This window comes from Mirounga angustirostris, unplaced genomic scaffold, assembly GCF_029215605.1.
Source record: "Mirounga angustirostris isolate CCGP_5_RB_7025 unplaced genomic scaffold, mMirAng1.0.hap1 SCAF_3, whole genome shotgun sequence".
NCBI lineage: Eukaryota > Metazoa > Chordata > Mammalia > Carnivora > Phocidae > Mirounga > Mirounga angustirostris.
The window spans coordinates 169610054-169637730 of NW_026991711.1; the positions used below are offsets into that span (position 1 = coordinate 169610054).

The following is a 27677-nucleotide window of genomic DNA, read 5'->3' on the forward strand; positions in this document are numbered from 1 at the left end:
CCCTCCTTAATTTTTTTTTTTTTCTCTGCCAAGGACCCGGCCACGTTAGGAATTATGGTGTAAAAACTGCCAATAACGTTTGCTTTGGGCCATACTCGATTTGCTTCTTAACCTGCTCTTGAAGCCTGCTATATATATAATTGAGGCATTGTCTGAATGTCCTTATTCCAAATGCCTGTCACAGTAGATAGAGCCTTCCCTCTGAAGCCGACTGGTCTCAGGGCAGACTCAGAGATGTGGAGTAGAGAACCCGCCTGCCTGCAGCATTTCCAGAAACTCATTTCTCCCCTTAAAGTACATTTTCCATCTCATTTACCATTTTTAGAAGATACAGAGTCTCTGTTTAAATCTAAATTAATAGAGCCCATCTCTTCATGGATTTCAGTGCAGTAAAAACGCAGTCTGCAAAATTACTTTTCACTGTACTGAGGACAATTTTAAATTTAGATAGTTTTCTCATTTTGCATGGGTAATCTCCAAAGCTTTGTGCTACAGACAATTCAATTTCTCATGTATATTAAGGCCAAATTTTCATTTCCTGCCAAAGTTAATAACCTTGTTCTGCTCTTTCAAAGTGGCTTGGTGTTTGTAATTCCACAAGCTGATGATCAGACGTACCAGTGCTGAAGGTTTGTAGACATAAGTGTACAAAACCACGTATGTAAGAAAAAAAAATCTCCTTTTCACAAATGATCAATGTCAAGAGCTTCTTCTACAATTAGGTTCTTAAATGGCTTCATCTCCATCCACACCAGGCACCTGCTGGTGATCCGTTTACATTGTTACCCTTTCATTTTGGCCTCCTATTCCCATTGCTGCCTCAACTCCCCTAATTAAGTTCTGTAAGCACCACAGCCAGATAATGACATGACTGAGGTCTGAGAAAATACGAAGTTATTAAATACAAGCCCAATGATTGTTTTCCTTTTCAGACCTTTGTCTCTCATTATCAATTCCTCTTGGCCTAAATCTTTAACAAAACCCATTACAGTTTGCAATTTTTTTTTTTTTTAAAGATTTTATTTATTTATTTGAGAGAGAGAGAATGAGAGACAGAGAGCACGAGAGGGAGGAGGGTCAGAGGGAGAAGCAGACTCCCTGCCGAGCAGGGAGCCCGATGCGGGACTTGATCCCGGGACTCCAGGATCATGACCTGAGCCGAAGGCAGTCGCTTAACCAACTGAGCCACCCAAGCGCCCACAGTTTGCAATTTTAAGGCCGGATGCATTTCTCACGACAAACAGGTAGTCATTTCTCCAGTCCACAATATTTCATTTAGATGAAAAACTTTTTTCTTTTTGATCAGCAGAGAATTCTCTCTCCAGCTTCTGGGATTCTACAACCTCAGGTTCTGGTTCTCTCCTTTGTCTCATTCTGGGCCTCAGTATCCATATATTTTGATTAAGCAATCTGCTGCACCTCGCAGTTTATGGTGTCTACTTCCTGTCACAAAACACCCATGACGAAAAGGGTTTCAAGTGAGGAGGGCTGCTGCCAATTTGAAAAAGTGTCCTGGACAAGCCTTCTAGAAATCAGTCTAGGTCCAGGGTATAAGACAAAATATGGAAGTCAAAGACATCTAATGCCTCCTCAATACTGTATATCCTACATGCCCTAATTTAATAGAAAAATGGGGAACTGTGTGTACCTAGAAGCCTTGAACCCAATCCTTATGGTCTTCCAACCTTTAGCAATATTTATGCACATAATATCACCTTTGCATAAATACCAAATGCTGAGAGGTAACTGGCAAGGTGGGAAATAAAGATACGACCTACAACATCCTTTCCTGATTAAAACTCTCCAGAGTATAGGGATAGAGGGAACATTCCTCAAGTTCATAAAATCCATCTATGAAAAACCCACAGCGAATATCATCCTCAATGGGGAAAAGCTGAGAGCCTTTCCCTTAAGATCAGGAACACGTCAAGGGTGCCCACTCTCACCACTATTGTTCAACACAGTACTAGAAGTCCTAGCAACAGCAATCAGACAACAAAAAGAAAAGGTATTCAAATTCGCAAAGAAGAAGTCAAACTCTCTCTTTTCGCAGACGACATGGTACTTTATGTGGAAAACCCAAAAGACTCCACCCCCAAATTACTAGAACTCGTACAGCAATTCAGTAATGTGGCAGGATACAAAATCAATGCACAGAAATCTGTTGCTTTCTTATACACTAACAATGCAACCTTAGAAAGAGAAATTAGAGAAACGATTCCATTTACAATAGCACCAAAAACCCTAAGATACCTCGGAATAAACCTAACCAAAGAGGTAAAGGATCTATACTCTAGGAACTACAGAACACTCATGAAAGAAATTGAAGAAGACACAAAAAGATGGAAAAACATTCCATGCTCACGGATCAGAAGAATAGACATTGTTAAAATGTCTATGCTACCCAGAGCAATCTATACCTTCAATGCCATCCCGATCAAAATTCTAATGACATTTTTTAATGCTGGAACAAACAATCCTAAAATTTGTATGGAATCAGAAAAGACCCCGAATTGCCAAGGAAATGCTGAAAAAGAAAAACAAAGCTGGGGGCATCACGTTGCCCGATTTCAAGCTATATTACAAAGCTGTGATCACCAAGACAGCATGGTACTGGCACAAAAACTGACATACAGACCAATGGAACAGAACAGAGAGCCCAGATACAGACCCTCAACTCTATGATCAAATAATCTTCGACAAAGCAGGAAAAATATGCAATGGAAAAAAGACAGTCTCTTCAATAAATGGTGCTGGGAAAATTGGACAGCCACATGCAGAAGAATGAAACTCGACCATTCTCTAACACCATACACAAAGATAAACTCAAAATGGATGAAAGACCTCAATGTGAGACAGGAATCCATCAAAATCCTAGAGAAGAACATAGGCAATAACCTCTTTGACATCGGCCACAACAATTTCTTTCAAGATACATCTCCAAAGGCTAGTGAAACAAAAGCAAAAACGAATTATTGGGACTTCATCAAGATAAAAAGCTTCTGCACAGCAAAGGAAACAGTCAACAAAACAAAGAGGCAACCCACAGAAAGGGAGAAGATATTTGCAAATGACACTACAGATAAAGGGCTGGTATCCAAGATCTATAAAGAACTTCTCAAACTCAACACCCAAATAATCAAGTCAAAAAATGGGCAGAGGACATGAACAGACACTTCTGCAAAGAAGACATACAAATGGCTAACAGACACATGAAAAAATGTTCATCATCATTAGCCGTCAGAGAAATTCAAATCAAAACCACATTGAGATACCACCTTACACCAGTTAGAATGGCAAAAATTGACAAGGCAAGAAACAGCAAATGTAGGAGAGGTTGTGGAGAAAGGGGAACCCTCTTACACTGTTGGTGGGAATGCAAGTTGGTACAGCCACTTTGGAAAACAGTGTGGAGGTGCCTCAAAAAATTAAAAATAGAGCTACCCTATGACCCAGCAATTGCACTACTGGGTATTTACCCCAAAGACACAGATGTAGTGAAAAGAAGGGCCAGATGCACCCCAATGTTCATAGCAGCAATGTCCGCAATAGCCAAACTGTGGAAAGAGCTGAGATGCCCTTCAACAGATGAATGATTAAAGAAGATATGGTCCATATATACCATGGAATATTAGTCAGCCATCAGAAAGGTGAATACCCAACTTCTACATCAACATGGATGGGACTGGAGGAGATTATGCTAAGTGAAATAAGTCAAGCTGAGAAAGTCAATTATCATATGGTTTCACTTATTTGTGGAACATAAGGAATAGCATGGAGGACATTAGGAGAAGGAAGGGAAAAATGAAGGGGGGGAATCAGAAGGAGAGATGAACTATGTGAGACTATGGACTCTGAGAAACAAAACTGAGGGTTTTAGAGGGGAGGGGGTGGGGGGATAGGTTAGCCTGGTGATGGGTATTAAGGAGGGAATGTACTGCATGGAGCACTGGGTGTTATATGAAAACAATGAATCGTGGATCACTGCATTGAAAACTGGTGATGTAATGTATGGTGACTAACATAACATAATAAAATAAAATTTAATAGGAAAAAAAAGATACAACCTCAAGGGCTCGGCAGGGAAAACTCACCCAGTCCCCTTACATATACTCGCAGCCCTGGCCTCTGCCTATGCTTTTAAAAACTCTTTTCAGAGGTGCCTGGGTGGCTCAGTCGGTTAAGCGTCTGCCTTTGGCCCAGGTCATGATCCCAGGGTCCTGGCATCAACCTCCACATTGGGCTCCCTGCTCAGCGGGGAGCCTGCTTCTCCCTCTCCTGTTCCCCCTACTTGTGCTCTCTCTCTCTCTCAAATAAATAAATAAAATCTTAAAAAAATGATTTAACAAACTCTTTTCAAATGTAATTTTTATCAAAATAAATTTCTTCTTCATGGAAAGAGTCAAATAGTACTGCAAGGCTTAATATACTTCTCATCCACCAAGATATTAATATGCCTCTAGGGAAGGGTTACAGTTCTAACTATTCATAAACTCATTAGCAAGTAGGATTCCAGTCTCTACAGGACATTTAACATAATGAGAGACAACACTGTACTAGCTTCTAGGGTAACCATCAAAACTGGTCATCAGACTCAACACAGGATGATGTATGGAGTTTAATCTTTTTAATGTTTCCTTTTTTTATCACAGGATATGCTACTTACTCAGAGTATTCTGGGCTTAAATTTGAGTAGTGGATAAAATTTCCTTCTATATTATTTTTCTAAGCAAAAGGTAGGATAAAGGAGATTTGCTTCCTTCTTCTACCCTTTCACCTTTTCTTCCAGAACAGAAAAGACTGAAGTGAGATTTAATTTTTGATTGCATTTAATTGTAAAAATATGCTCCAACTCGTTTTAGGATTATTTTATTAAAAGAAAAAAAAAACCCCACTCCCCACCCCCCTTTAAATCTGGAGGGATTTTGACATTTTCTTTTTCTTTTTCTTTTTTTTTTTTTTAAAGATTTTATTTATTTGAGAGAACGAGAATGAGAGAGAGAGCATATGAGAGGGAGGAGGGTCAGAGGGAGAAGCAGACCCCCCGCCGAGCAGGAAGCCCGATGCGGGACTCGATCCTGGGACTCCAGGATCATGACCTGAGCCAAAGGCAGTCGCTTAACCAACTGAGCCACCCAGGCGCCCGGGATTTTGACATTTTCATTGACATAAAATTGATGTTAAATATTCTATTTCTTAGATGGTTCACTCTATGATAACTACTGTGATTAAGCTATGAAAACGAATGCTTTTTTGGTCTGAATTTTACTGTCTTGTTAGATTTGCTCATATATATGACTTAAACTTATTGGCATATTCTAAATGGGAAAATAATCCATATGAAGAGAAATACACTGAAAAATGAGTAAAGCAAAATCTACTCCATTATTTGCCCATTACTCCCAAACTCATTAAAGATGACCAATAAAGCATTTGGGATAACTAATTCTGTTAAGTAATGAGTACTCTCCTTTAGGAATAAGAGATTATTCCTATTCTGGTTGGTTGTACTTTATTTCCTAAAGGGTACAGGAAAGTTGTAATAGGGACACTACCTCTATTTTACATGCAAATCCAGATAAATTTCACATCAGTAAAAAATCAATCAAGTGCCTCTTAGAATCAAGCATGTGAAGTCAGTAAATGTTTTAGAAATGCCATGTTCATTCTTTAGTTATTCATAACTTTGGAGACTGGCTTAATGGAGAAAGAATGAACAGAGGTGGAGAGAGTATCCCCTCCATTGCAGGGGGAAAAAATATACCATCAAGGAGGAGAAGGTATGGATGGGGTGTGGACCAAAAGGGGAAGGCTGAAATAAAGCCTGTGCATAGTACTCCCAGCAAGTCGAATCACCGGAGCAAGTCCATGTGGATGTGAAGGCTAGGGGATGACATGGTTAATAAGGATAGACTCCTTAGGGGTTCAAATTATTAAAAACCAGACACAGAAATTTAGGCTTGATATTAATCTATGGTTGGTTTATGTAAAGGAGTAGTATTCCCCTGCAAAAGCATTTTTTTTTTTAAAGTAGGCTCCACGCCCAGCATGGAACCCAGTGTGGGACTTGAACTCACGACCCTGAGATCAAGACCTGAACTGAAATCAAAAGTTGGATGCTTAACCAGTGGAGCCACCCAAGCACCCCAAAAAGCGTTTTTCAAAGATAACCCTGTGTGTTAGTCCAGGTCCTCCAAGAAGGAACTGAACATGCAGGACTTTATTAGGGACCTGGATCCTAGACAGGTACCACATGAAGAGTGCTGCAGAGCCTCACACCAGCAATTACAGGCTTTGGCTTAGGAGCGACACATGCTCCTTCCCCCTGCAGCCCCTGGACTAGAAGAGGTCGCCTTACCTAATGACATTGAAGTTGAGAGGTTTAACCCTGCTAGGAGTCCAGAAAGAGAGGGACACCAGATATGGGTGAGCACTAGACATGTCTAACACAGGGCCTGGCAGTGGGGAAGAGGCAGAGAGAAGGTTTGAGATGTTCGTCAGACATCCAAGTGGAGAGCTTAAATAGGCAGCTGGATGCATCTGGAGTTTAGGGAAGAGAGGCTGGACAAATGTCCTCCAAAGGTGTGGGGAATGATGTGACTCCTGGAGTAGTCAGTGATTCTCTGATGCACTTTAAAAGCAAGTGGACTAGAAGACTCACCAATCCAATGTAGGTAGGGTTTCTTTTAATAAAAACAAAAACAAAAAGCCCTCCTTTTTGGTCTGAGAGGCCAGAAGAAATCCAGACATATATTACTTTGATCTTACATCTCCCAGAGCTTGTTTGGTTGCTTCCAACTGTGGTGTCCAGCATGACAGCTTCTAACCATAAGTGTCTAGAAAACTTTGAGTTAATTAAAAGTAAACAAAATTTAAAATTCAGTTTCTCAGTCACAGTAGCCACATTTCAAATGCTCAATAGCTATGTGTGGCTAGTGGCTGCTGTAACGGACAAGAAAATAACGTATCTATCACCGCAGAACGTTCTAAGGACAGCACTGCTCTGAACACCAGAGATTGATGTCATTGTGTGCAAGAAGTTCGGGAAGTCTCGCACTGTGCCCACAGTTCATCCTAGAAATCTGTTTCTGAAATGCTGACAACTAATTTACTTCAAAGAAAAAAAAAACGATACCATAAGGACCGAAGAAAACTTTGAGGTAATAGGAATCTGTCCTGGTTTTTAGCATGGAAGCTCTGAACTAGATTTTTCTACTGTCTCCTTCTATAGATATTACTCTGGGAAGGGAGGGTAAACTGCTTAGGGACACTTCTAAATCTGCAATTTCCTTACTCAGCTACTTATCCCCAGTAGTACTATAAATATAGCCAGCTGTTGAGAAGTAATTAATACTAAGCCTCTGAATTTCTGAGGGATCATTAGTCCTATTCATCTTGACCAATCAAGACCTTCGTGCATCTCAAATGTATGTGGACATGATAAAAATCTCCACAGATGTATGAACTCTCAAAAACACTTGTCTGTAATTCTGCACTTTAGAGATTATTCCTTAACAGCGTTCATTTATTTTACAACCAGTCTGCACTGATGTAAGAACCTTTGCCGTGGTACCTCCTCTCTACAAGGTATTTCCTTGAAGGTCAGGGTCTTTTAAAGATTCTCTTCATGTACTCTGGTGGGAAAAGTCATGCTCAGATTGAAATACCGCTGGAGTCACTAAAGGTACCAGCTAATACCCAAGAAAGGGTCTCAATAGTTTTGAGTGATATGGAAATAGGAACTCCCTAAAAGGGTGATGGGTAGTTTCAAATAAACTGTTCCCTAGTCAAAACTTTGAAAGTTTATCAATTACCATGTTTTTTTTCCCTTTCAGATTTATGAAAATATAAGTGACCATTTTCTCTAGTTAACCCCATACAGTATGATCACCTGTCTTTCTATATCACGTTGGTACTTTCTGATACACTGTTTTGTAATGGTTTCTCAATTTTGTGAGGATGTCTGACTAAGTGCATTTTTATTTTTTCAACAAAATTACAGTTGTCTAGAGGTGCCTGGGTGGCTCAGTCGGCTAAGCATCCGACTCTTGATTTCAGCTCAAGTCATGATCTCAGGGTCATGACATCAAGCCCCGCATCAGGCTCTGCGCTCAGCAGGGAGTCTGCTTGGGATTCTCTCTCTCCTCCCTCTGCCCCGCCCCATCTCTCTCTCTCCCTTCCTCTCAAAAAAAAAAAAAAAAATTTACAGTTTTCTTTAGGGCAGGATTCCCATTCCCAGTCACTTTCGTTACTGTGCACAGTGCTCTCCACAAAGCCTGTACATAAACACTGCCTGGACCAGCATTATCTGCTCAGCTGTCAGCTTAAAGTCAAGCATCAGAAGCATCAACAGCTGTTGTTCTCCAAATACTTGGGTACAGGTAACATGGGGAGAAAACCAGTTGTGACTCTGCACCATTAATTAAATAGTGTTATCTCAAACGAAGAAGTAGAAAATAGGGCAAACAAGCGCTCAGAAGATGTGTCTTCTTTTCTCTTTTATGTATTTCCAGAGCTGACCGTCCAGTAGGAAAATAGACTTAAAAAAAAGGAGACCTCATACTTTCCTCCTCCTTCCCTCAGTGCCCTTCCTCACAACTGTCAAAATAGGAAGTGCTCCTAGTCTTTTATTTAGACGCCATTGATAGGTGATAAATCTTTCAACAGAGTAGTCATTAGGGCGCAGGCTCAGGAATCAATGTCTGGGATTGAAGCCATCAGTAACTCACTGTGTGATTTTACTTCATTTACTAAACCTCTCTGTGCCTAAGCATGTTTATCTATAAAATGGAAATAACAGTAGCTACTCCATAGTTACTGTGAATCATGCTGATTATTTCAAGTTCCTAGCACATAATAACTACTCAATAAATACCCAACCCCATTAGACTGTGAATTTCCAGTGCTGAGTCAGTCACTTTGCCTCATCTCTGATGCCTGATTGAAAAGGACAGAAAGTACAGAGGGAAGCATAGTCTTCCCATGTTCCTGCCTCTCTCCACCCTTGCTGGCTCCTCTTACTAAAAAAATGTTCTCTATACATGTGCCATCTGGCCCTCCTCTTGAGCTTTCTGCGAGTCTTCTGTCTTTAGGTGTTGCCTCTTTTTTCTCCTTTTTCTCATGTAGTAATCCGTATTTGTACTATCCAGATGCTCTGTTTGAGTCTAAGGAGGTAAGTTCAAGTCAGGCAGCAAAAAAGAAGCAGCCCATTTTACATCCAGGTCTAAACAATAGGCTCTCTATCCAGCTTTAACAAGTATAAAGTAGATATTATAAGCCCTCTCTAATTTTTGAGTTCATTTCTCAATTGGACCAAAAGTCAAGGGAAGGAGATGTGATTGACTCTTCTACATCCTAAGACATATGAAATGAGTCAAATTCCACTCTTCCCTCATCCCACCTGGTTTGCTTTATTGTTTTTAATTTGTTTAGGTGGCATACTATAGAATAGTAATGGCAGAACACTCTCCGTTCGTTCGTTCGTTCATTCATTCATTCAATAAGTATTTACTAAGCACCAACTATGGACCTGGCACTGTGTTAAATGCTCAAGTTACTGGAATAAAAATGACAAAACACAGCCCCAGCCTCCTTGGTGTTGTCTGTAAAAGGCAAATTGCTTAGATATGTCTTCTTTCTTTCCCTCCTGCCATTTCTTCTGATCTATCAACATTTTCTTCCTGCTCTCAGTGTTTCACCCAAGCACACTGGTAGCATTTAAACCCTACAGCTGTTTCGAGCCTATATCTAAGCCACGTAAGATAACCTACAGTACAATGACATCAACTTCAGAGAAAGTGCAGTCTGAAAGAAAGCACTCTGGCAGGTCTCTACCTAGTGGTCACTGTGAGGGGCTCTAATTAGCCCAGTGGAGATCCATGCCCTTTATTCCTTCCACTTGCCCTGACCGCTCTGGCTGGGAGCCATAAGTGCTTCTCAGGAAGGTGAAGGACACTTGGCTGGGGCTCAAATTAGACAATGAAATGCTGGCTCTGATTGAAGAGCTACGTAATAAAAAGATCAAATTGCAAAGAAAAGATACCTGGCCAGAGTGCTTCCTTTCAACTAAGTCTGGTATCAGCAGAAACTAAGCCCCACATGCTAAGGCTGTAGCTCAAAGGCTATACATTTGGCAGATCAGAGGAACAGCATCTTGAAACACTTTAATGACTTGCATTTAGAGCGCAAGTTAATATTACTCCAGGGATTATGCTGCATATCCTCTTATTTAAAATGTTACCTAATACTTGAAAAGAGGAAATATATGCTGATCTTAGCCTCATTAACTTTGTGAGTTGGTTATAGAAGATTGGGTTATATCTTTTAGAACTAAAGCCACTAGTCCTGTATTTTTTTTTTTCCTTGAGTGTGAGCTGATCATCACTTCCCTTAGGAATCATCATAGTTACAAGGGGGAAGAAATGAAATTAAATGAGGGCTGGAACTTTCCCTCATTCTCTCTTAAAGACACTAGTGAGATCAGCTATTGCTTGTGTTTACTTACCTTTTCTACTATGTTATCAGCAAGGGAAGCAATCTTTTCTCCTAAACGCTTATTTCTAACACGAGAATACTTCATTTGCTCATTTAATTCTTTAAAATAGCAATTCCTCACCAGTGTTTTGTAATTTCTATTTTATAAGGCACTTAAAATCTCCTCCTTCCTGGAACTTACAGCACCTGGAACAAAACCCAGAGCAGCTGAAAGGCAGGGGCTGTGAGGCTCTCTGGTGAGTCCCAACAGATTCCCGAATACCACTTAGGACCACTCCGTAGCTGGCCATCGTGTTTGATCTTAAGGGGCTTCCATGCCTGTTCTTTTTCTGCACTGTCTGCTGCTATGTGCACAGGTATAAAGACCAGTTCTTGATGGAACATCTAAAGAACCAAAATGTTTGCCTTGCTTCCTAAGCTGGGAGTGCATTCTATAAAGAACTCTTGGTAGATCTACCAGGAAAGGATTATGGCTGAGAAGGAACAATTCAGTGCTTATTGCTGGCGTATGTGATACATCAATATCATGATGCATTACACTTCAATGTACTAAATTTTATAAAAGAGGATGTCAGGGAAAACAACTGGGCCTGTTCGTTTCAAATATCGCTTATTAACAGCTGTAAGAGCTACTGATTGTTTTCAGACTATGGGTGATACTTCGTACACGAAGTTCCTCAACAAGCCTTTTCAAATACAAGCAATTATGAGAAAAAGCTTCTGTTTTGGCCCAGTTAATTTTCTATCCTGAAACCATGCTGAGTATATTAATTCAGGATTAGGAAGCATGGAAGCAAATTCTGTAGCAAAATGCTGGAGATTTCATTTTTCCGGCTGCAAATGCCCATAAATCTTTCCAGGGTTTACTTTACGTCCAATCCCAAATAACTTCTTCCTATAGACTTTTAAATAGTAATTACTCTTGCCTAACTCGTGTTTCCCTGTTTCTTTCCAAATTCCTTTCATGTTTCATCTATTCTAATTATTTTCTCAAACACTTAAAACTGACTAGTCATTAGCCACTTCTAAAATGTACAGCATGAGTATCATCACATTATCACTGCTCAAATCACTCCATCTTACAGTTATGTGCAGACCTTCAGTTACCAAATGTATGGAGCAAACCCAGATGTAGAAGTGGAGAGTAAATACACACACACGAGGACAAACACTCTCATGGGGGAAAGACCAGGCTTCTAACGCTAGACTTGCAGTGCTGAATCCTAACTTTCTCACTACTGGCTCTGTAACCTTCGATAGGTACTCAGCCTCGTTTTGCCTCAGTTTTCTCATCTGTGAAACGGGGATGCAAATAGTATCCATGCTATAGGGTGGTTCTGAGATTTAGGTTAGTTAATTAATGCAAAGCACTTAGAATGGTGTCTGGCATACAACATTAGTCACCGAGATAACGTGCACACACACTCTGGCTCCTGTCATTCAAATGTCGATACTAGCAACATTTTATTAATAGCAATCACTTTTAATCTTTACGCCTGTCCTTTAACAGTAAAATGATCATGAAACTGCATATTGATGATCCTCATTCCCTTGGGACAAAACGGACTCAATATATTTTATTATTAAGTTACTGAATTCTTGTTTCTGAACATCAGTAATAATTTGTTAATTCTCATTTACTGTCTGCAAAATTGATTATTCACAATACTTCATTCCTGGATAAGCATGAGACCCCAGAGCGATTTATTACCATAACTGCCTCATTGCCCAATACGAGACAGCTGTGAGGTTTGAAAAATTCTCCCCTCCTTTCTTTCCTAGGGTCAAGGCATTTTACCTCTCTGTTGTGAATAAAAAAAGCTAAAAGTCAGGAATATTGATTGTAAAACTGCACTGACAACCCACAGGAGTAACTATGTAGGTTTTAGTGAAAATGATGTCTGAATCCGATTAAAAGCCTATGTTAACTGTTCTCATCACTGTGTTATATCCTCTGCTTCCATTTTACAATAAAAACCAAGATGATTTCAGTTGTAAAACAGTTTGTAAAGTGACTGTATTTTCTAAAGCAGTGATTTGCTTCTTCTAAATTTTTATTTAAACCTGTACACATCCCCCTTACCAATAAAGCATTACGCACACAGTGCTTTCTAAGGTATATATAACAGGTACAGAAATTCTAGTACATTTCTTGTCACTATTAGCTTCAATTTTTCCTAAAAAGACCAGAAAATGGGAAAAATGATGGGAGTCCAATTTTTCAGTTTTAAGTACATATGTAATATTAAAAACACATGGGTACTTCATCTCTTCACTAAAACTCCTTTCATTTCCAAGATCAAGTGAGCAACTGAGGCTAATCCAGTCATAACATGAATGAGGTATTATGAAACTGGGCAGCCTACCTCTGTAGCTTTTTTTTATAGTCATGAAGCAGAAACAGAATCATATGACTATGGGGTTTACTATGGATTAATGCATGGTACGAACAAATTAAGAACTTCATAATCCTGTGACAAGCAAAGAAGAGTCTGAGGGGAAGTGGAAAGGAGGCAGACAAGTGTTCAGTCAAGCTGAGAAAATGCTAACATTTCACAGTATTAAGTTTAGAACCAGTTGCACTCCCTTTCTTGAAGTAAGTTACACTTAGCTCTAGAAAAATTATTTATGATTTGGCATTCCTACAATACTTTCTATGGCAGGCTTTATGAAAAGACTATTATTAAAATGAAAACAAAATTAAAATGAATAAATTTTGCTTTATTCTCTGCTATATAGGACTTACAGCAGAGATTTCTATGTCTTATCCCCAAGTTCACGTAACCAGCTAACAGACTACATTTATTATCCTTCCTTGCTGACAGGTGTGACCATGTAACTATGTTCCAGCCAATGAGACGTAAGTAGAATTGAAATGTTGAGTGGGGCTTCCAGGAAGTCTTTTAAAAGGGGAGGAATGCATTCTTTTTGCCTCTTTTTCCTTTCTGCAGCCTGAAAAGCTGATGAAATGCATGAATCTTTAGCAGCTATCTGGCCAAGAGGTAGAAGCTAGTGGCTGAGGGATGCTGGAACAGAAAGAGAGGAACTGGGCTCCTATTGACATCCTGAGGTCACTGTATCAACCCTGGACTACACTGGCCTTCTTTTACATAAGAGAAAAATAATCTTATTTAAGTCACTGCAATTTTGATTCTTTTGGGTATATGCAGCAGAACCTAACCCTATTCTAAATCCTAATTCTATCTGACATTAACTATCAGATCATACTTCTATTGGGGAATGAAACTTAACAAAATAGGATGGTAATTTAAAGTTCTAATTAGTAATAATTATGAAGTTTTCTCATACAAACTACGTAATGAAACTTGCAAAAGCTTTCATTGTAGACTGACAACAAATGCTCAATAAATACCAATGTTGAAGAAAGTGATAAAATTTTAAAGGTTTTCTACAATAAATTAGTGTTTCCCAAAATAATATAATTTTGGACAAGTTAGCAACAAGATATTTATAAAAATATGACACTAAATTTGGTGAACAAAGTTAAAGAAATGGAATCCTTATTTTCTAAAAGGTATCACTCTTTGGAAGACAATATGGGGAACACACACAGTAACATACAAATCTACACATAATTATGTAAACACTGCTTTGACACACAACAGCAAGTATTTTTATTGTGTTAAAATGTTTATGAATGCATTTTCTGGCAATAAAATTGCAATAATAAAGACACCATACTTGGTAAGATACAATAATGGGAAGAAAAGATATTGACATGATTTCATGTGTCAAATTAGCTTTAGTTTCTTATGAAACTTTAGTTTCATGCTATTTAGACTGTCTGAACACTGGCAGGGGAAGAAAAGCATTTTACTTATGAAAACATTGGAGGAGGCAGTCCATTTTATGTGGGAATAATGGCTTTTTAACAGAGCTCAATTAAGAGACATCAGGACTCCTGCCTCAAAAGCCATTAGCAAATTTATCTGGCAGATGTTATGCTACATCATGAAACAATCTAAACTGCTTAGTATGCCAATTTGGCTAAGATACTTGCCATATAAGCTGCTTTCAGGAGCCAGCAATAAGTATCATAAATACTTAAAGATAAAAAGTCGAAGGATACTGGCATTCAGAGGAGAGGACACTGTTAACTCATATTGCCAAAAAATTTAAACACACTTGCATTTTGCTTTGGAGTCAAATTTCTTTTCCATTTCCATTTCTATTTAACCTTTAGTTTCTCAAATAGCCCTGGCAGTAGAGGGCCTGACTGATGGTCTTCCCTAACATTGTCAAACTATTAATTCAAAACTGAAGTCAATCTCCACTTCCTTTCCCCCTAAAGCAAGGTGCCTTATAATATGTAATAATATAAGCTCACCTGAATGAGTGAATAGGATAGAGGTTTAATTCATTCTTTTTATAGATAGGGAAATAAATCTAGCCATCTGTCTCAGTATCTTTTTTTTTGCCAGGAATAACAAAATAATAAAAACTCCTATTAGGAAAAGATCTACAAGTCTGGGCTTTAAACAGTGTGGAAATCAAGAGGAAAGCTAAAAATAACCATGCATTGTACCTGTCCTATTTTGTTCAAATTCTCACAATTTTAAATAGAGAACAGTAATGTTCACTTAAATGTTAACTGTTGTTGTAACTTCCTTCTTGAAGCAAAATACTTTCACATTTATTCTCATCTTTAACACATCTTGTGTTAAGTTTCTAAAATCACCCCAAATCATAAAACTAAGCTAAGAGGGAGGGCCCAACATTAACTAGTCAATTCCTCTTATTTTATAAAATACTGACTTTAAACATCCCTGAGACTATAATTTTATTCTGATTTTTATCTGCCTTCCTGTCTTCATAAGGACAGAGAGAATCACTTGCCATTACCAAAAGGTTTGCTTTTAGTAAATTCCTGCCAGAGAAAAGCTCTCAAAGTGCAGTCCATAGAAGACTATCTACATCAGGACCACTGAGGCTTGCAAAATGCATATTCCTGGGCCCCGCTCAAGACCTATGACACTGATTATCTCCACTGTGAGGCTCAGGAGCCTGCATGCTCATGACAAGCACCATTGCCTTAAAACGAAATTTAAATTCCTCGAGCTGAAAAGTTGTTCCACTTTGTCTCCTTTTCAGAGTAACTGGAAAACACTGAGTCTCTAAACTGTGCATCTTTGAGATTATAAAGCTATCTTTCTGTCTCTCTTCATTAGTAAACTAACTGAAGTTCTTCAATGTTCCTTCTTTCCTCTGTCTCTCTCTCACTTCTTTGACATCTATGTACTATTTCTTCCCAAACTTCTCCAACCTCTCAATGACTAGCAAAACAGTGAATGCAAACCAACCAGCAGTGACTATTTAAGATGATTAGTTCATGGAATCTCTGGTTTACTCTGTGTTCATGTATGGATCCCTGTTATGTGGTAACTTTTTTAAAAAAATGACACATCTGGGCATGTTTTATTTTCTGTGGATTAATTCTCTGTACTTCTGTTTCACACACTGTATTCTGAGACTCCTCCCAACTCTTCCCACTGACATTCCATCTCCAAATTAACTAGGTAATGCTAAACATCAATTTTTCTTTCCACAAGCAGCCATCCAAATTTGTGGCAGGTATGAATTCCATGAATATGCTTCCCTTGCCCTATATTCAGAGCACTGTTAGAGACCCAAATCCCAAGGCGAGGCTGAGAGCACCACATTCTCCCGGAAACAATTACTCATTCACAGACACAGGAAGCATGTGAGGGTGTCCCAGTCAGTCACACATTCTCACAAGGTGATGCTCTGGCCCTCCTCTACATTGCTCATGCCAGCGCACAGTCAGCACTTCTTACCTGCCCAGCCAGTGTAAACAGTGCTATCCCGGGGGTCTGCCGACTTTAGGCCCCTCTCCATTTGCTGAAGCAGCTCTCGAATCTTATTGTTCAAGCGTTGTGAGAACTCAGGAGTCAGCTGTAGATATTAAAGGGAAAACAAGTATCAAAAAATATGGACCGCTCAACTTCCTGGACTACAGGCTATCAACATAGGAGGGTACTTCATTTCCACTTAGGCCACTTCTACTGCCTGGGAGAACTGGAAAATTATTTTATTCTTAATAACCACAGATTAATAAAACTTAAAAAGTGCTATGACGTTTTCCTACTCAAGGCAGGAAATATTTTGTAACTAAATGTCTTACATCAAATTTATAATTAAATACTAAAGTAGACTGCTGATGAAAAACTGGCATGCAGTAATTTCCAATTAACAGGGAGCATCTGTTATTTAAGCCAATATTTCTTATTATAATAAAAGTCATCTTAATAAATTAAGCACAAGTCAGAAGATGTTTGCTGTTTTCCAGCTATTCAAGCGGCAGCAATGTTAATTCCCTAAGGAAACACTCTGGTTGCTTTTGTTATTTAAAAAATGAAGATAAACATTTATAAAAATCCATTTGTAAAAAATGGATAGACAATTTTTAAAAACTGTAAAAGTAGCATAAGAAAGTCAAAATAAATTCACGGACATCAGGAGGCTCAGGCAGAGTGGCAAGAACATCAGACCTAGCATCACAAAACCCATGCCCAGCACAGTGCCTAGCAGAGGAGGGGCTTCATAAATACTGCCCAATGAATGAGGCTGGCTACATCTTTATCCACCATTAGCTGAGTGATCGCGCTCTACTCATAACTTCTTTATGCTTCAATTACCTTTATAAAGTCAGGATAGTAATACCTGCCCCACCAATGTCAAAAGATACTCTGAGGATCAAATGAGATTGTGTGCCTAAGGTCTCTCACATTCAGGGATGTAACTGTTGATATTTTTATAATTTTAAGCAGTGCAAGGGTCTATAACAAGTAATAATTTGGGTATGGATTAAAAAGCACACGAAAGCTGGGGTTGTGGGGTAGTGATATCCATACGAAGGCCCACAGATGCTGGGCAAACTGTGAGGTCCACAAAACCACTGTTATTCATCCTAAAGGCAACTGAAAAATATTTTGCAAGTTCTGTATACACTGAATCATCAAGTGTCTTAAAAGGTCACTTTACTGTATCCCTCCACAATTTTAGAAACCTGCTGTGATTCCCAGACTTGGATTTTACAGAGCAGTAAAATTTCAAAACAATGTTGGGGAATACTACATGGGCACAAACATTTCACTTCACCATGTAAGGATTATAAAAACAAACCTAACTGCTACCTGTTAACATCATAATCTCATTTTTTAAAAAGGGCATATTAACACTGGAACAAGAAAGAAGGCAGTTTCAGAATTATTATAAAAATATATTAAATTTTACTTCTGAAGAGCATCTCTGAGAAGGCAAATCAGACTATCAACCATATCTGGATAATTTTTCTGAAGTACCATGATCCCTTATTTCACACTCTGAAGAAGAAACCACATCGTTTGATGGACATGCTCCCATTATTCAACGATTTCTGCCAAGAGGTTAAGATTTCAATAAGTCTTGAAAATACATTTAATAAGGTAAAATATACTTCAATATTAATATAAAAGGTCTATAAATCTCAACTAGACAGAGGAGTACATCTATATGAGAACATGTCATCTTCCGTTCATAGATCATGGATAATTTATCATCTTGCCTGGCCTTACTTTGAGACCAAAAATGAGAACACCTCAGTCTCAGGAAGGGAAGTTACTTTCTATTTGTCACATAACTGCATTTAATAAAGGTGACCTGCCAGAGAATATTGATTGCTTGTAGCAGACCACAAAATTATTCAAACTCTAGCAATAATTTGCAGTCTCCAAAAGCCCTTTTTTTTCTGATAGATGCCAGAAAACAGACCAATTCCTTGTTGAAATGTCTGTTTTAACAAATTAAGGAGGACAGATCTCCAGAGTCTGAATCTTGATGTTCAACATTAAACAATTTTAGAACTGGTATGCTAGTTTCTTTCTGGAATCTGTCCAAAATCATGTGTTAGGTGATAAATTATTTTTTTGGGTCAGAGTTCAAATGTGTGAATATATTTTTTTCTCTCTTAAAATGGTTAAATTTATAAAAGCATTTAATTTATAAACAGCCTGAATAGTGAGATATATTTTATTGAAGGCTTCTGTCATTAGGATAAATCCTCAAGCGTTCTCTTTGCCAAGTCTGCATGAAACAGCAGGTCTTCCTCCAACAAGACAGGACAAAAAATCAGGATCTGCAGAGGTAGACAGAACACAGGTCCAAATGGCCAAAAGGAAGCCATTTGACGTCAAGATCATTAAAAGAAGCTTTGCTTGTGTAGTTCAATTTTGGTCTTAAAAAAAAAAAAAAATCAGGGGTGCCTGGGTGGCTCAGTCGGTTAAGCCACTTTCAGCTCCGGTCATGATCTCCTGGTTGTGGATTGAGCCCCGAGTCGGGCTCTGCACTCAGTGTGGAGTCTGCTTCAGATTCTCCCTCCCTCCCTCTCTCTCTCAAATAAATAAATAAATAAATAAATAAAATCTTAAAAAAAAAATCAGATTGACTCTAGATTCCTGTATATTTTGGTACCCTTCTATTCTACAACTCTTCTCCAGCTCTTTCATTCCTCCTACTTGTATTACTGATGTTAAATTAATCCATCGTCACAAATGTTTCCAGGGAAGAACCAAAAGAGCCACATAAAGTTAACTTGGCAGATACGAAATCTCTAAGGCCATTATATCTCATGTGAAGTGCTTTTCGTATGGTAAGCTTAGAAGAAATAAACTGGTAGAATTAAAAAAAAAATACGTGCGCACTTTAAAGAGATCACTCTTCCAACCTAACACACTCATAATTTCTCAGCTAGGTATTCTTAAAAAGAATTGTATTCCCTCTTAATTACGGTCACTCAAAGAGGCATGAGAAAATTATGTTCCAACAGGCCTGTGGGGTACCTTAAATCCAGCTTCTCTTTTGCTCTGTGGCTTATAAGTAACATTAAGTTACTATCACCCCGCCGTTCCCCCCCCCACCCCCAGGTGTGGGGATGTCCTGCAAAGAGTGGCAAAAGTAGGAAGAATTTCAGGCCTATGTCCCTAATTTTTCTCAGCACTTTGTTTGAAGATGTCTTTACCACACATCCCCGTTTACTCTCATCGTGGACCCTGCCCCTGTTTGCATGCAAATATAAAGCAATAACACGGCACATGTGACATACCACCAGGACTCCTCCCCTCCCTTTAATTTTTTTTTTTTTTAAGATTTTATTTTATTTATTTGACAGAGAGACAGCCAGAGAGGGAACACAAGCGGGAGTGGGAGAGGGAGAAGCAGGCTTCCTGCGGAGCAGGGAGCCCGATGCGGGGCTTGATCCCAGGACCCTGGGATCCTGACCTGAGCCGAAAGCAGATGCTTAACAACCGAGCCACCCAGGCGCCCCTCCTCCCCTCTCTTTAAAAAGCAAAGCAAAATTGATTTAAAAAAATGCCAAATCACATATAAAAACGACATATTCGCCAATTTTTATAATTTAAATTATTAATGACTGAGGCTATTTCAATTATGAATATTAATAACAATGACTTCTTACAGAAGCAGAACTCAAACTGTCTATTTTGACATGTATCTTATATATTTATCTTGAGATTACGTATATTTTTAAAGGGAGATACTCATCCCTTTCCTTCAGGCAAAAACTGAGCTCCTTTCTCAACACCAGGGGCTGGAGGTAGGGATGCAGGCAGATGTATCCCAAACTCACCCTCCCGGCAGAATCAAAGTAGCCTTCGGCCAGGGATTTGTTAAAATCGGCGTAAGGATTCGGGAAGGCCCTTTGAGCCATGACGCCGGAAGCGAGCCTGCAGAAGAGGGGAAAAAAAGAAGCTAGGTTGAGACAGGGGCCCCGGCCCTGTTGCGAGGGCAGCGGCCAGAGCCCGCGCAACACCCCCCTTCCAGCTCCTGGGTCACTGCGCAGTCTTGGTGGTCTGAGCGGACCCAGGGCCCACGGCCGCACGGCTGCTAGGCCGCGGCACCTCCGCGAAAAGGCTGCCAGGGCCCAGCGCCCACCGCGATGAAGGGACCCCGTTTTGCACCCTTCGTCCCCGCTCCTACGATTTGAAGCTGCAGCGGGCTCAGGGTCCTGAAGCCCGGCCAGACCTCGGCCTCTCAGCCTGCAGCCTCGGACACCAACAGCTGCGATGCTTTCACTGCCCACTTCCTGCCGGCCGGAAGGACCAATCAGAACCTTCGGCACTCTGGAGGCCCGCCCCCTTCTCATTTACAGTTTGTTAAAGAGACAGGAGGGTGATTTCTAAAGCATCTCGCCTGGTGGTTTCATTCCCGGTTAGCTGGAGTGGGGACGGAGCTTAGAGTAACGTGCAAATGTGCCAGGTATTTCCTGCCTTTCTTCTCTTTTAACTTTTAACTTTTTTATTTAAAAAAAATAATTCAAGTCCAGATGAGTCATAAGAATTAGGAATTTATCTGGAGAAGAAAAAAGACTGCTTTGAGGCCTGAACATATTCATATTTCTACTGCTCAGACTGAATAAAATGGGGAGGATAATGTCTCTACAGAGACCTTCCAGACTTTTTCTTTTGTTTCTTAAAAAAACTAAAAGAAGGAAAATAAACAAAACACTACTGCCACCATTAGCAGCATCAAGAACAAAAAACAGGGTATATGGAAGAAATGGATAATGGGTCCTTTGGAGATAACTTATGATAATTTAACCTCCAAGGCACTAAAGAAGAGATGTGAATGCCCAAGGGACAACCTACCAAATGGCAATTGAAACTTCAAGGGAAATGCACAAAATCACAAATCACAGCTCTTAAGAATTTTGATCTGCTCATTAGTCTAAATGGGACTGTAATACAGTATACTTAAGTCCTTTAAAAAAAATAAGACCAACAGAGCAGGATATCCACAACATTGAAATTCAATGTCTAACAGTCTCCATTATCTGAAAATCAATCCTTTCATTTAGACTTAAATCCCACCTGGGACACATTAGTCCCATTCTGTTGCTCAGAGGATTCCGGAATTCAATTAAAAAGTCATAGTCACTCTCTCTGCTCTTTCCCTTCCTCTTGTTTCAGTGAAGGAGTTGAGCATCAAACATCCAGTTGGTGAAGCTCAATCCCTACTTCACCCCCACCTTGGCCCAAAATTGTCCCTTTGTGGCTGCCATCTCAAAGCCTACTTCTGATCCCCTCCTGCCCAGTTTGTTGTTTTAACTGTTGTCTTCTAAGATATTAGTTAGCTCCTTCACCCAATTCATGAAGATTTAGTAGAGGCCCTCAGTGACTTTCAAATCGGTACCTTTCCTATTTTAATAGATGGGTGTGTGGTAGAGCAACTCATAAGAAAGAAGAGGAAAAGGGGCGAGAGGCATTTTATCAATTAATTGTCTTTAATTATTAATGGCTTACTATCAGTTTATCTCGTTCACAGTCTTTATGAGCAATTAAAATCAGTGTGGTATTTTACTAGAGGGAGAGTGGCAGCCTAAGACAGTAGACTGTGCTTGAGCAGAAATAAAAGAAGAGTGGGAAGGGAAAGATGGAAGGAGAGTAATGGACGAGTAAGATGGGAAGGAGGAAAGGAGCATCTTGGTCAGCTTGAAGGGCAGCCTCCCCAAAACCAAAGAAGTAAATAGAAAATGTAGTGAGATAGTGTAGGGGTTCTCAATCTCAGCCCTGTTGATATTTGGAAAGGGATGCTTCTTTGTTGTGGGACCCTGTCCCGTTCATTGCAGTATGTTTAGCAGCATCCCTGGCCCCTGCCCACCCAGGAGCAAGTAGCACCCGCTCCCCAAGTGGTGACAACCAAAAATGTTTGCAGACATTGCCAAATACCCGATATCCCTGTGAGGGGTGGGACAACAAATTGCCCGTGGCTTGTGAACACTCAGATAGTGTAACCAAAAATGTTTAATAAGATTAAGCAACTGTCTAATTAATTCCAGTGTCCTCATTGAAGATTTGCCTTGCTAGAATAATGCACTGAAAGAAATTCGGGAGGAGCTTGGGGAGGGAAGTTTTGTTGTATGTGTGTCTGTGTTTAAATTGCAGGTGCAGAAATGAGCTAATTATACTCCTTGGTTTTTAGTAATAACATTATCAGTGCATGCAAGACCCTATTCTATTTTAATTTTTCTCTTAATTCCCAGTTCCCACTCTTCTTCTTCTTCATCATTCTTCTCCTCCAGAAGACAATCACCACAATATGTTTAGTTTGTATATCTTTTGGAAAATATATCATGGGTTTTGTGGGTATGTACTTTTAATAAGTGGGATAGTGCTACAAATACCCCACCACTTGTGATTTATATCTCTCTGTGTCGCTCCACGTACCATTGGTAGTTTTAGATAATGTATTATATTTTCATAGTATGTCTCCACCTCATTTTACTTATCCTTTCCCCTAGGGAAGGGCATTGTTTCTAACTTCCACATCGCAAATAATACAGTCAGGTATATCCAGGCACATGTTCTCAGAGGGATCTGGATGTGAGTATTCCTGAGATAAATACCGCAGTCCGCCCTCATCCACGGTTTTGTTTTCTGCACTTTCAGTTCCCCGTGGTTTGCCTTGCTCTGGAAACAGATGATCTTTCTTGTGGCGAATCGTCAGAGGGTCAATAGTAGCCTAACACTACCTCACGATGCCTACGTCATACTCCTCGCCACGTCTCAGCACGTTGGCATTTTGTCATCTCACATCATAAGAAGAAGAGGAGGGGTGAGTACAGTAAAGCACAATACAGTACAGTACGATGTTTTGTCAGAGAGAAACCACATTCACATAACTTTTATTATATTTTTATAATTTCTCTATCTTTACTTGTTAATCTTTTACTGTGCTTAAGTTATAAATTAAACTTTATCATAGGTATGTATGCCTGGGGGAAAAAAACATAGTATATGTAGGATTCGGTGCTATCTGTGGTTTCAGGCATCCACCAGGGATCTTGGAACGTATCTTCCACAGATAATGGGGGACTACTATACCCAGAAGTAGATTGCTGAATCAAAGGACATCTTATACTTGGTTTCCCTAGTCCCTTTAGAATGCTTTCCAGAACTATTCGACTAGGTTATATTCCCTCCAATAGTATCTAATAGTTTCTGTCATTCCCATGTTCTTTCCAACACTAGTTATTATCTAGTGTTGTAGTTTTTGCAATTCTAACGGACAATGTGGAAATATCATTGATGCTTAAGCTTTCAGTATTTTTGTTGCTAAGGATGTTGAGCTTTGCTTCATACTTATTAGACCTCTGCTCATTCTCTGAGATTTACCTGTTCATATCCTTTGCCAATTTTTCTATTGGGTATGGTATTATTTTCTTGTTGATTTGCAGGAGTTGTTTTTGTTTTTTTGTGGGGGTGGGTAGGTTATTGTAGATACTAATATTTTTTGGCTTTAGATGTTGCAGAATCTCCTCTGGTCAGTTAGCTTTTTCAAGAGTATCCTTCACTGTACTATAATTCTTCATTTTAATGCAGTTAAACCCATCCAAGTTCGACATTGTGATTTGAGGATTTAGCTTCCTGTCCAGAAAGTCTTTATCCACTCCTAGGCTGCGAAGATGGTTTTCTGCATTTTATTTTATTATCTTTTTACTTTTTACATTTATGTCTTTAGCCTATCTGGAGTTCACTTTTGAATATAGCATGAGGCATGGATCCATACTTATTTTGGAGAGGGTATAGAATTGTTTTGAAAGTTCAGATATCATCCAAATATGAACAAGTTCTCTCTTTGTTAGCCAGAAGAACCCATCAATTTGAATTAGTAGAAATCATGCAGAACTCATTTCTTTTGTTTGTTTTGTTTCATTTTGTTAGAGAAGCAACCCAAAGAATTTCTCCATAGTTCTGGCTAAAAAGAAAAATGCTTGACCTTGACATACGTGTGTTAGTTTTCTAGGGCTGTCATAACAAAGGACCACCAGATTGGGTAGCTTAACTGTCAGAAGTTTATTGCCTCACAGTTCTGGAGGTTGGATATCCAAGGTAAAGGTGCTGGCGGGGTTGATTTCTTCTGAAGCCTCTCTCTTTAGCTTGCACATGGCTGTCTTCTCCCTGTGTCTTCACATGGTCTCTGTGTGTCTGTTTCCTAATCTCTTCTTAGAAGGACACCAGTAATAATGGATAAGTACCCACTCTAATGACCTCATATCACTTAATTACATCGTTAAAGAACCTCTGTCTCCAAGTATGGCCACATTCTGAGGTACCGGCAGTTAGGACTTCAACATATGAATTTGGGGCAGGGGGAGGGGCACGATTCAGCCCATATGAGTACTATTTTCATCTGTGGCTATGGTGGCTGAACACATTTGTGGTTAATATAGTTTTGATTGTTGATTTTTCAGGGCCCATTCCATTCCATAAATTCCAAATAATTTTTTTGGAAAAAATATAATAGTGTTCCTTTTCTTAAGTACCTTGTGTAAACTCTCAGGAAATAATCATTGTATTATTGCCTTTGAAACAGAATACTTCTAGAACTCTGGTAAGGTCTATGATAAACTGAGAAAATGGATATGGTCTGAGGGCTCTTCAGTTCTATTCTAAGACCTTAGTTTCAGAATATTATAATGTGTACTAGTTAGGGTGGAAGCTAAGTTACAAAGAAGCTCGAAAGCATAATCAGTGAAATAAATACATTTATTTTTCTCTTCATTTCATCCTACTGTTTTTTCCTCCCTCCTAACACAAGTGTGTTATCCTTGTCTGTAAGATCCATACTGGTCATGGCACAGCTGTATTCCAGCTTGTGGGAAGGTCAGGAAAACACAGGCGTGCATGTGCCTTTGGCCCCAGACCAGGGAGTGGAAAGCACCACTTCCACATTATGCCCCTGATGAGGATTCAGTCACATTGCCACCTCTAGCTGTCCAGAAGCCTGCAAAATAAAGTCTTCTGCTGAGCGGCTGAGTGGCCTGCCACAATGAAAGAAGGAGGACTAATTTGGGGGGCCAGTTAGTGGCTCCGATGGATAATGGCCGTTCTAGTAACTGCTACTATGTGTCTGCCATCAAAGGGGCAACATGGTTACCGTTTCTGTGGTGTTCCCTTTGCCACGCGGATCTTCTAGCAACCAAGCCTTCTCCCTTTCCTCCCACAATTTCCCTAGAGCATTCTTGGCAACTAGGTCATTGACCTTTGGTAGAAGGTAGATCAGAAGACTCCATAGTCTCTCTTTTCTTCCTAGAAAATTCTCCCCCTTCACAAAACAAAACACACACACAAAATTAGGCAAATGGCTGTTACTTTTTTCACTTTTCTCCTAAGTATTGCATCTGTGGTGGAGAGTACACTATTTCCTTTCCAGCCCAAAGAAGCATAAAGCAAGAGTTATCTAAACCTGAGTTGCAAATCACCATGCTGTTGGCTTAACATCCAGTCGGGACCTTTTAATACTGAAGCAATTTTCTATTTCATTCATAGCGGAGAATTCATGGATTGACAGGAGCTATTGCCAGAGAGGGAAACAAGAACATAAACACACATATACCATACACACGACCGTACACTTTTAATTTCCCAGAGATAGTATTTCCTATGGTGCTGGCAGCATTTTGTCCCTCCCTTGTTAGGACTGTTATTAGTGTGCTGACAGATTCTTTTCTTTAAATGTACCTGCTGGGTGAGAGCCGCGATCATGTGAAACACAGGTGTGCTGGGCTTTTCTTAGGAGATTAAAGACTGTGAGTACAGAAAGTTGGTAAAAAATGTACAAACATTTAAACTGTCTTTTCCTCTCTGCATTTAATATTTGAGAGGGGATCTTGATCAACCGTGTTAGCCCATGTCTTTACAAGCAAAATGAAAAGAGGCTCTCCCCTTTATTGTTGAAAATATGTATCTAGGGGCGCCTGGGTGGCTCAGTTGGTTAAGCGACTGCCTTCGGCTCAGGTCATGATCCTGGAGTCCCTGGATCGAGTCCCGCATCGGGCTCCCTGCTCGGCAGGGAGTCTGCTTCTCCCTCTGACCCTCCTCCCTCTCATGCTCTCTGTCTCTCATTCTCTCTGTCTCAAATAAATAAATAAAATCTTAAAAAAAAAAAAGAAAATATGTATCTACGTTGCGTTGTTAAAATTATGCAGTTGTTAAAATTCTCTATATGCTTAAAATGCATAATGAAGGTAGAAATGGAAAGTATCCCTTACAAGAGTAGCCTTCTTGCAGCAGTGAATTATTAATCAGGAGAACTACATTTTCTTCCATCCCCAGTCAACCGTATAAAACTCACCTATGGAATGGAGATGATGTATTGCCAAAGCCCCATAAAATATCGTCCCATTTTGAGGTATTTTTTGGGCATATCTGGCAGTCCTATTTCCTGGTGGAGGAAGTCACCAACGGAGAGACACTGTGGCCCAGATGGTCTCTCTTTGAAGCTTCAAAACTGCCTTACAGCAGGTACTTTTCAGTTATTTAAAAGAGAAACTTCAAAATTTTCTGACTTGCCTGGTAGCCACGTTTATTGTACTTCTTTTTTCCTTCCTATTTGCCACGAGAGGCAAGAGTTCAAACGTGAGTAACTATGGGAGAAGTTCAGTTTATAGTAAGAGGTGGGAGAAGCTGTTCTTAGATCTGGAAGGAAACTTCAAGAATTCAGCCACTGCCACGTAGGATCATCTGGAACTGATCACATTACAGGTCAGCCAGCGACTCTTGTGCAGACGAAAGGGGCCACAAGATCAAGGGCTGTAGTTGCAGAGAGGAGCTGGCTCCTTTGTCATTGTTCCAACCCTTGGGCTGAGCTTCACAGCTGGGGGCCAGGGCTGCTCTCAGGGTAGGCTGAGAGAGCAAGGATCAAATTCTCAGGCTGAATTTTCTGTCCCCTGAGGGACAGGACTTGGAGTCCAAGGAGCTATACAAAACTTTTTGCCCGGGTGACTTCAAGTTCTAGAGCAGGAATTCTGATATATTGTGTCACCTTGGGAGCTTATTAAAAATACAGATTTTCAGACTTCACTGCCACAGATTTTGAGTCAGGAGATTTGGGTTGAATCTGCATTTTTTAAGAAATAACTTCTCCATATGATGTCTTTCTGACTAAAGTTTGAAAAATAACTGGTGAGACAGAGAGAGGGAGAGAGAGAGAGAGAGAATCTTGAATATAAAAATTATGGTGTTAAATGGTAACAAGTAAATTCTGTGAATTATCATAACCTCCAGTTTATATTTGACACATCATAACCCCTAATGTATTTCCTGGGCTACAAAAACTAAAACAAAAGAAAAAAAGAAGGAAGGAAA

The 27677-nt window shown here is 39.7% G+C and overlaps 2 protein-coding genes across 3 annotated transcripts in view; one reads left to right on the forward strand and one right to left on the reverse strand.

Moving 5' to 3' along the window:
- Window positions 1-20619, reverse strand: part of LANCL1 (LanC like glutathione S-transferase 1) — a 40961-nt gene extending 20342 nt beyond the window's left edge. The window contains exons 1-3 of one of the 2 annotated variants that reach the window (XM_045868075.3): window positions 20509-20619; window positions 20159-20255; window positions 16311-16428 (exon numbers count right to left, since the gene is read on the reverse strand). In XM_045868075.3, the coding sequence (XP_045724031.1) occupies window positions 16311-16428; window positions 20159-20239 (199 nt within the window). In that variant the 5' untranslated portion in view covers window positions 20240-20255; window positions 20509-20619. Of the gene's footprint in view, window positions 1-16310; window positions 16429-20158; window positions 20256-20489 lie in introns of both variants that reach the window. The other variant, XM_045868074.3, reaches the window with a different exon arrangement.
- Window positions 1-27677, forward strand: part of CPS1 (carbamoyl-phosphate synthase 1) — a 355746-nt gene that overhangs the window by 146321 nt on the left and 181748 nt on the right. Inside the window, exon 8 of the mRNA XM_054506025.2 lies at window positions 22977-23142. Within this exon, the coding sequence (XP_054362000.1) occupies window positions 22977-23142 (166 nt within the window). The remainder of the gene's footprint in view (window positions 1-22976; window positions 23143-27677) is intronic.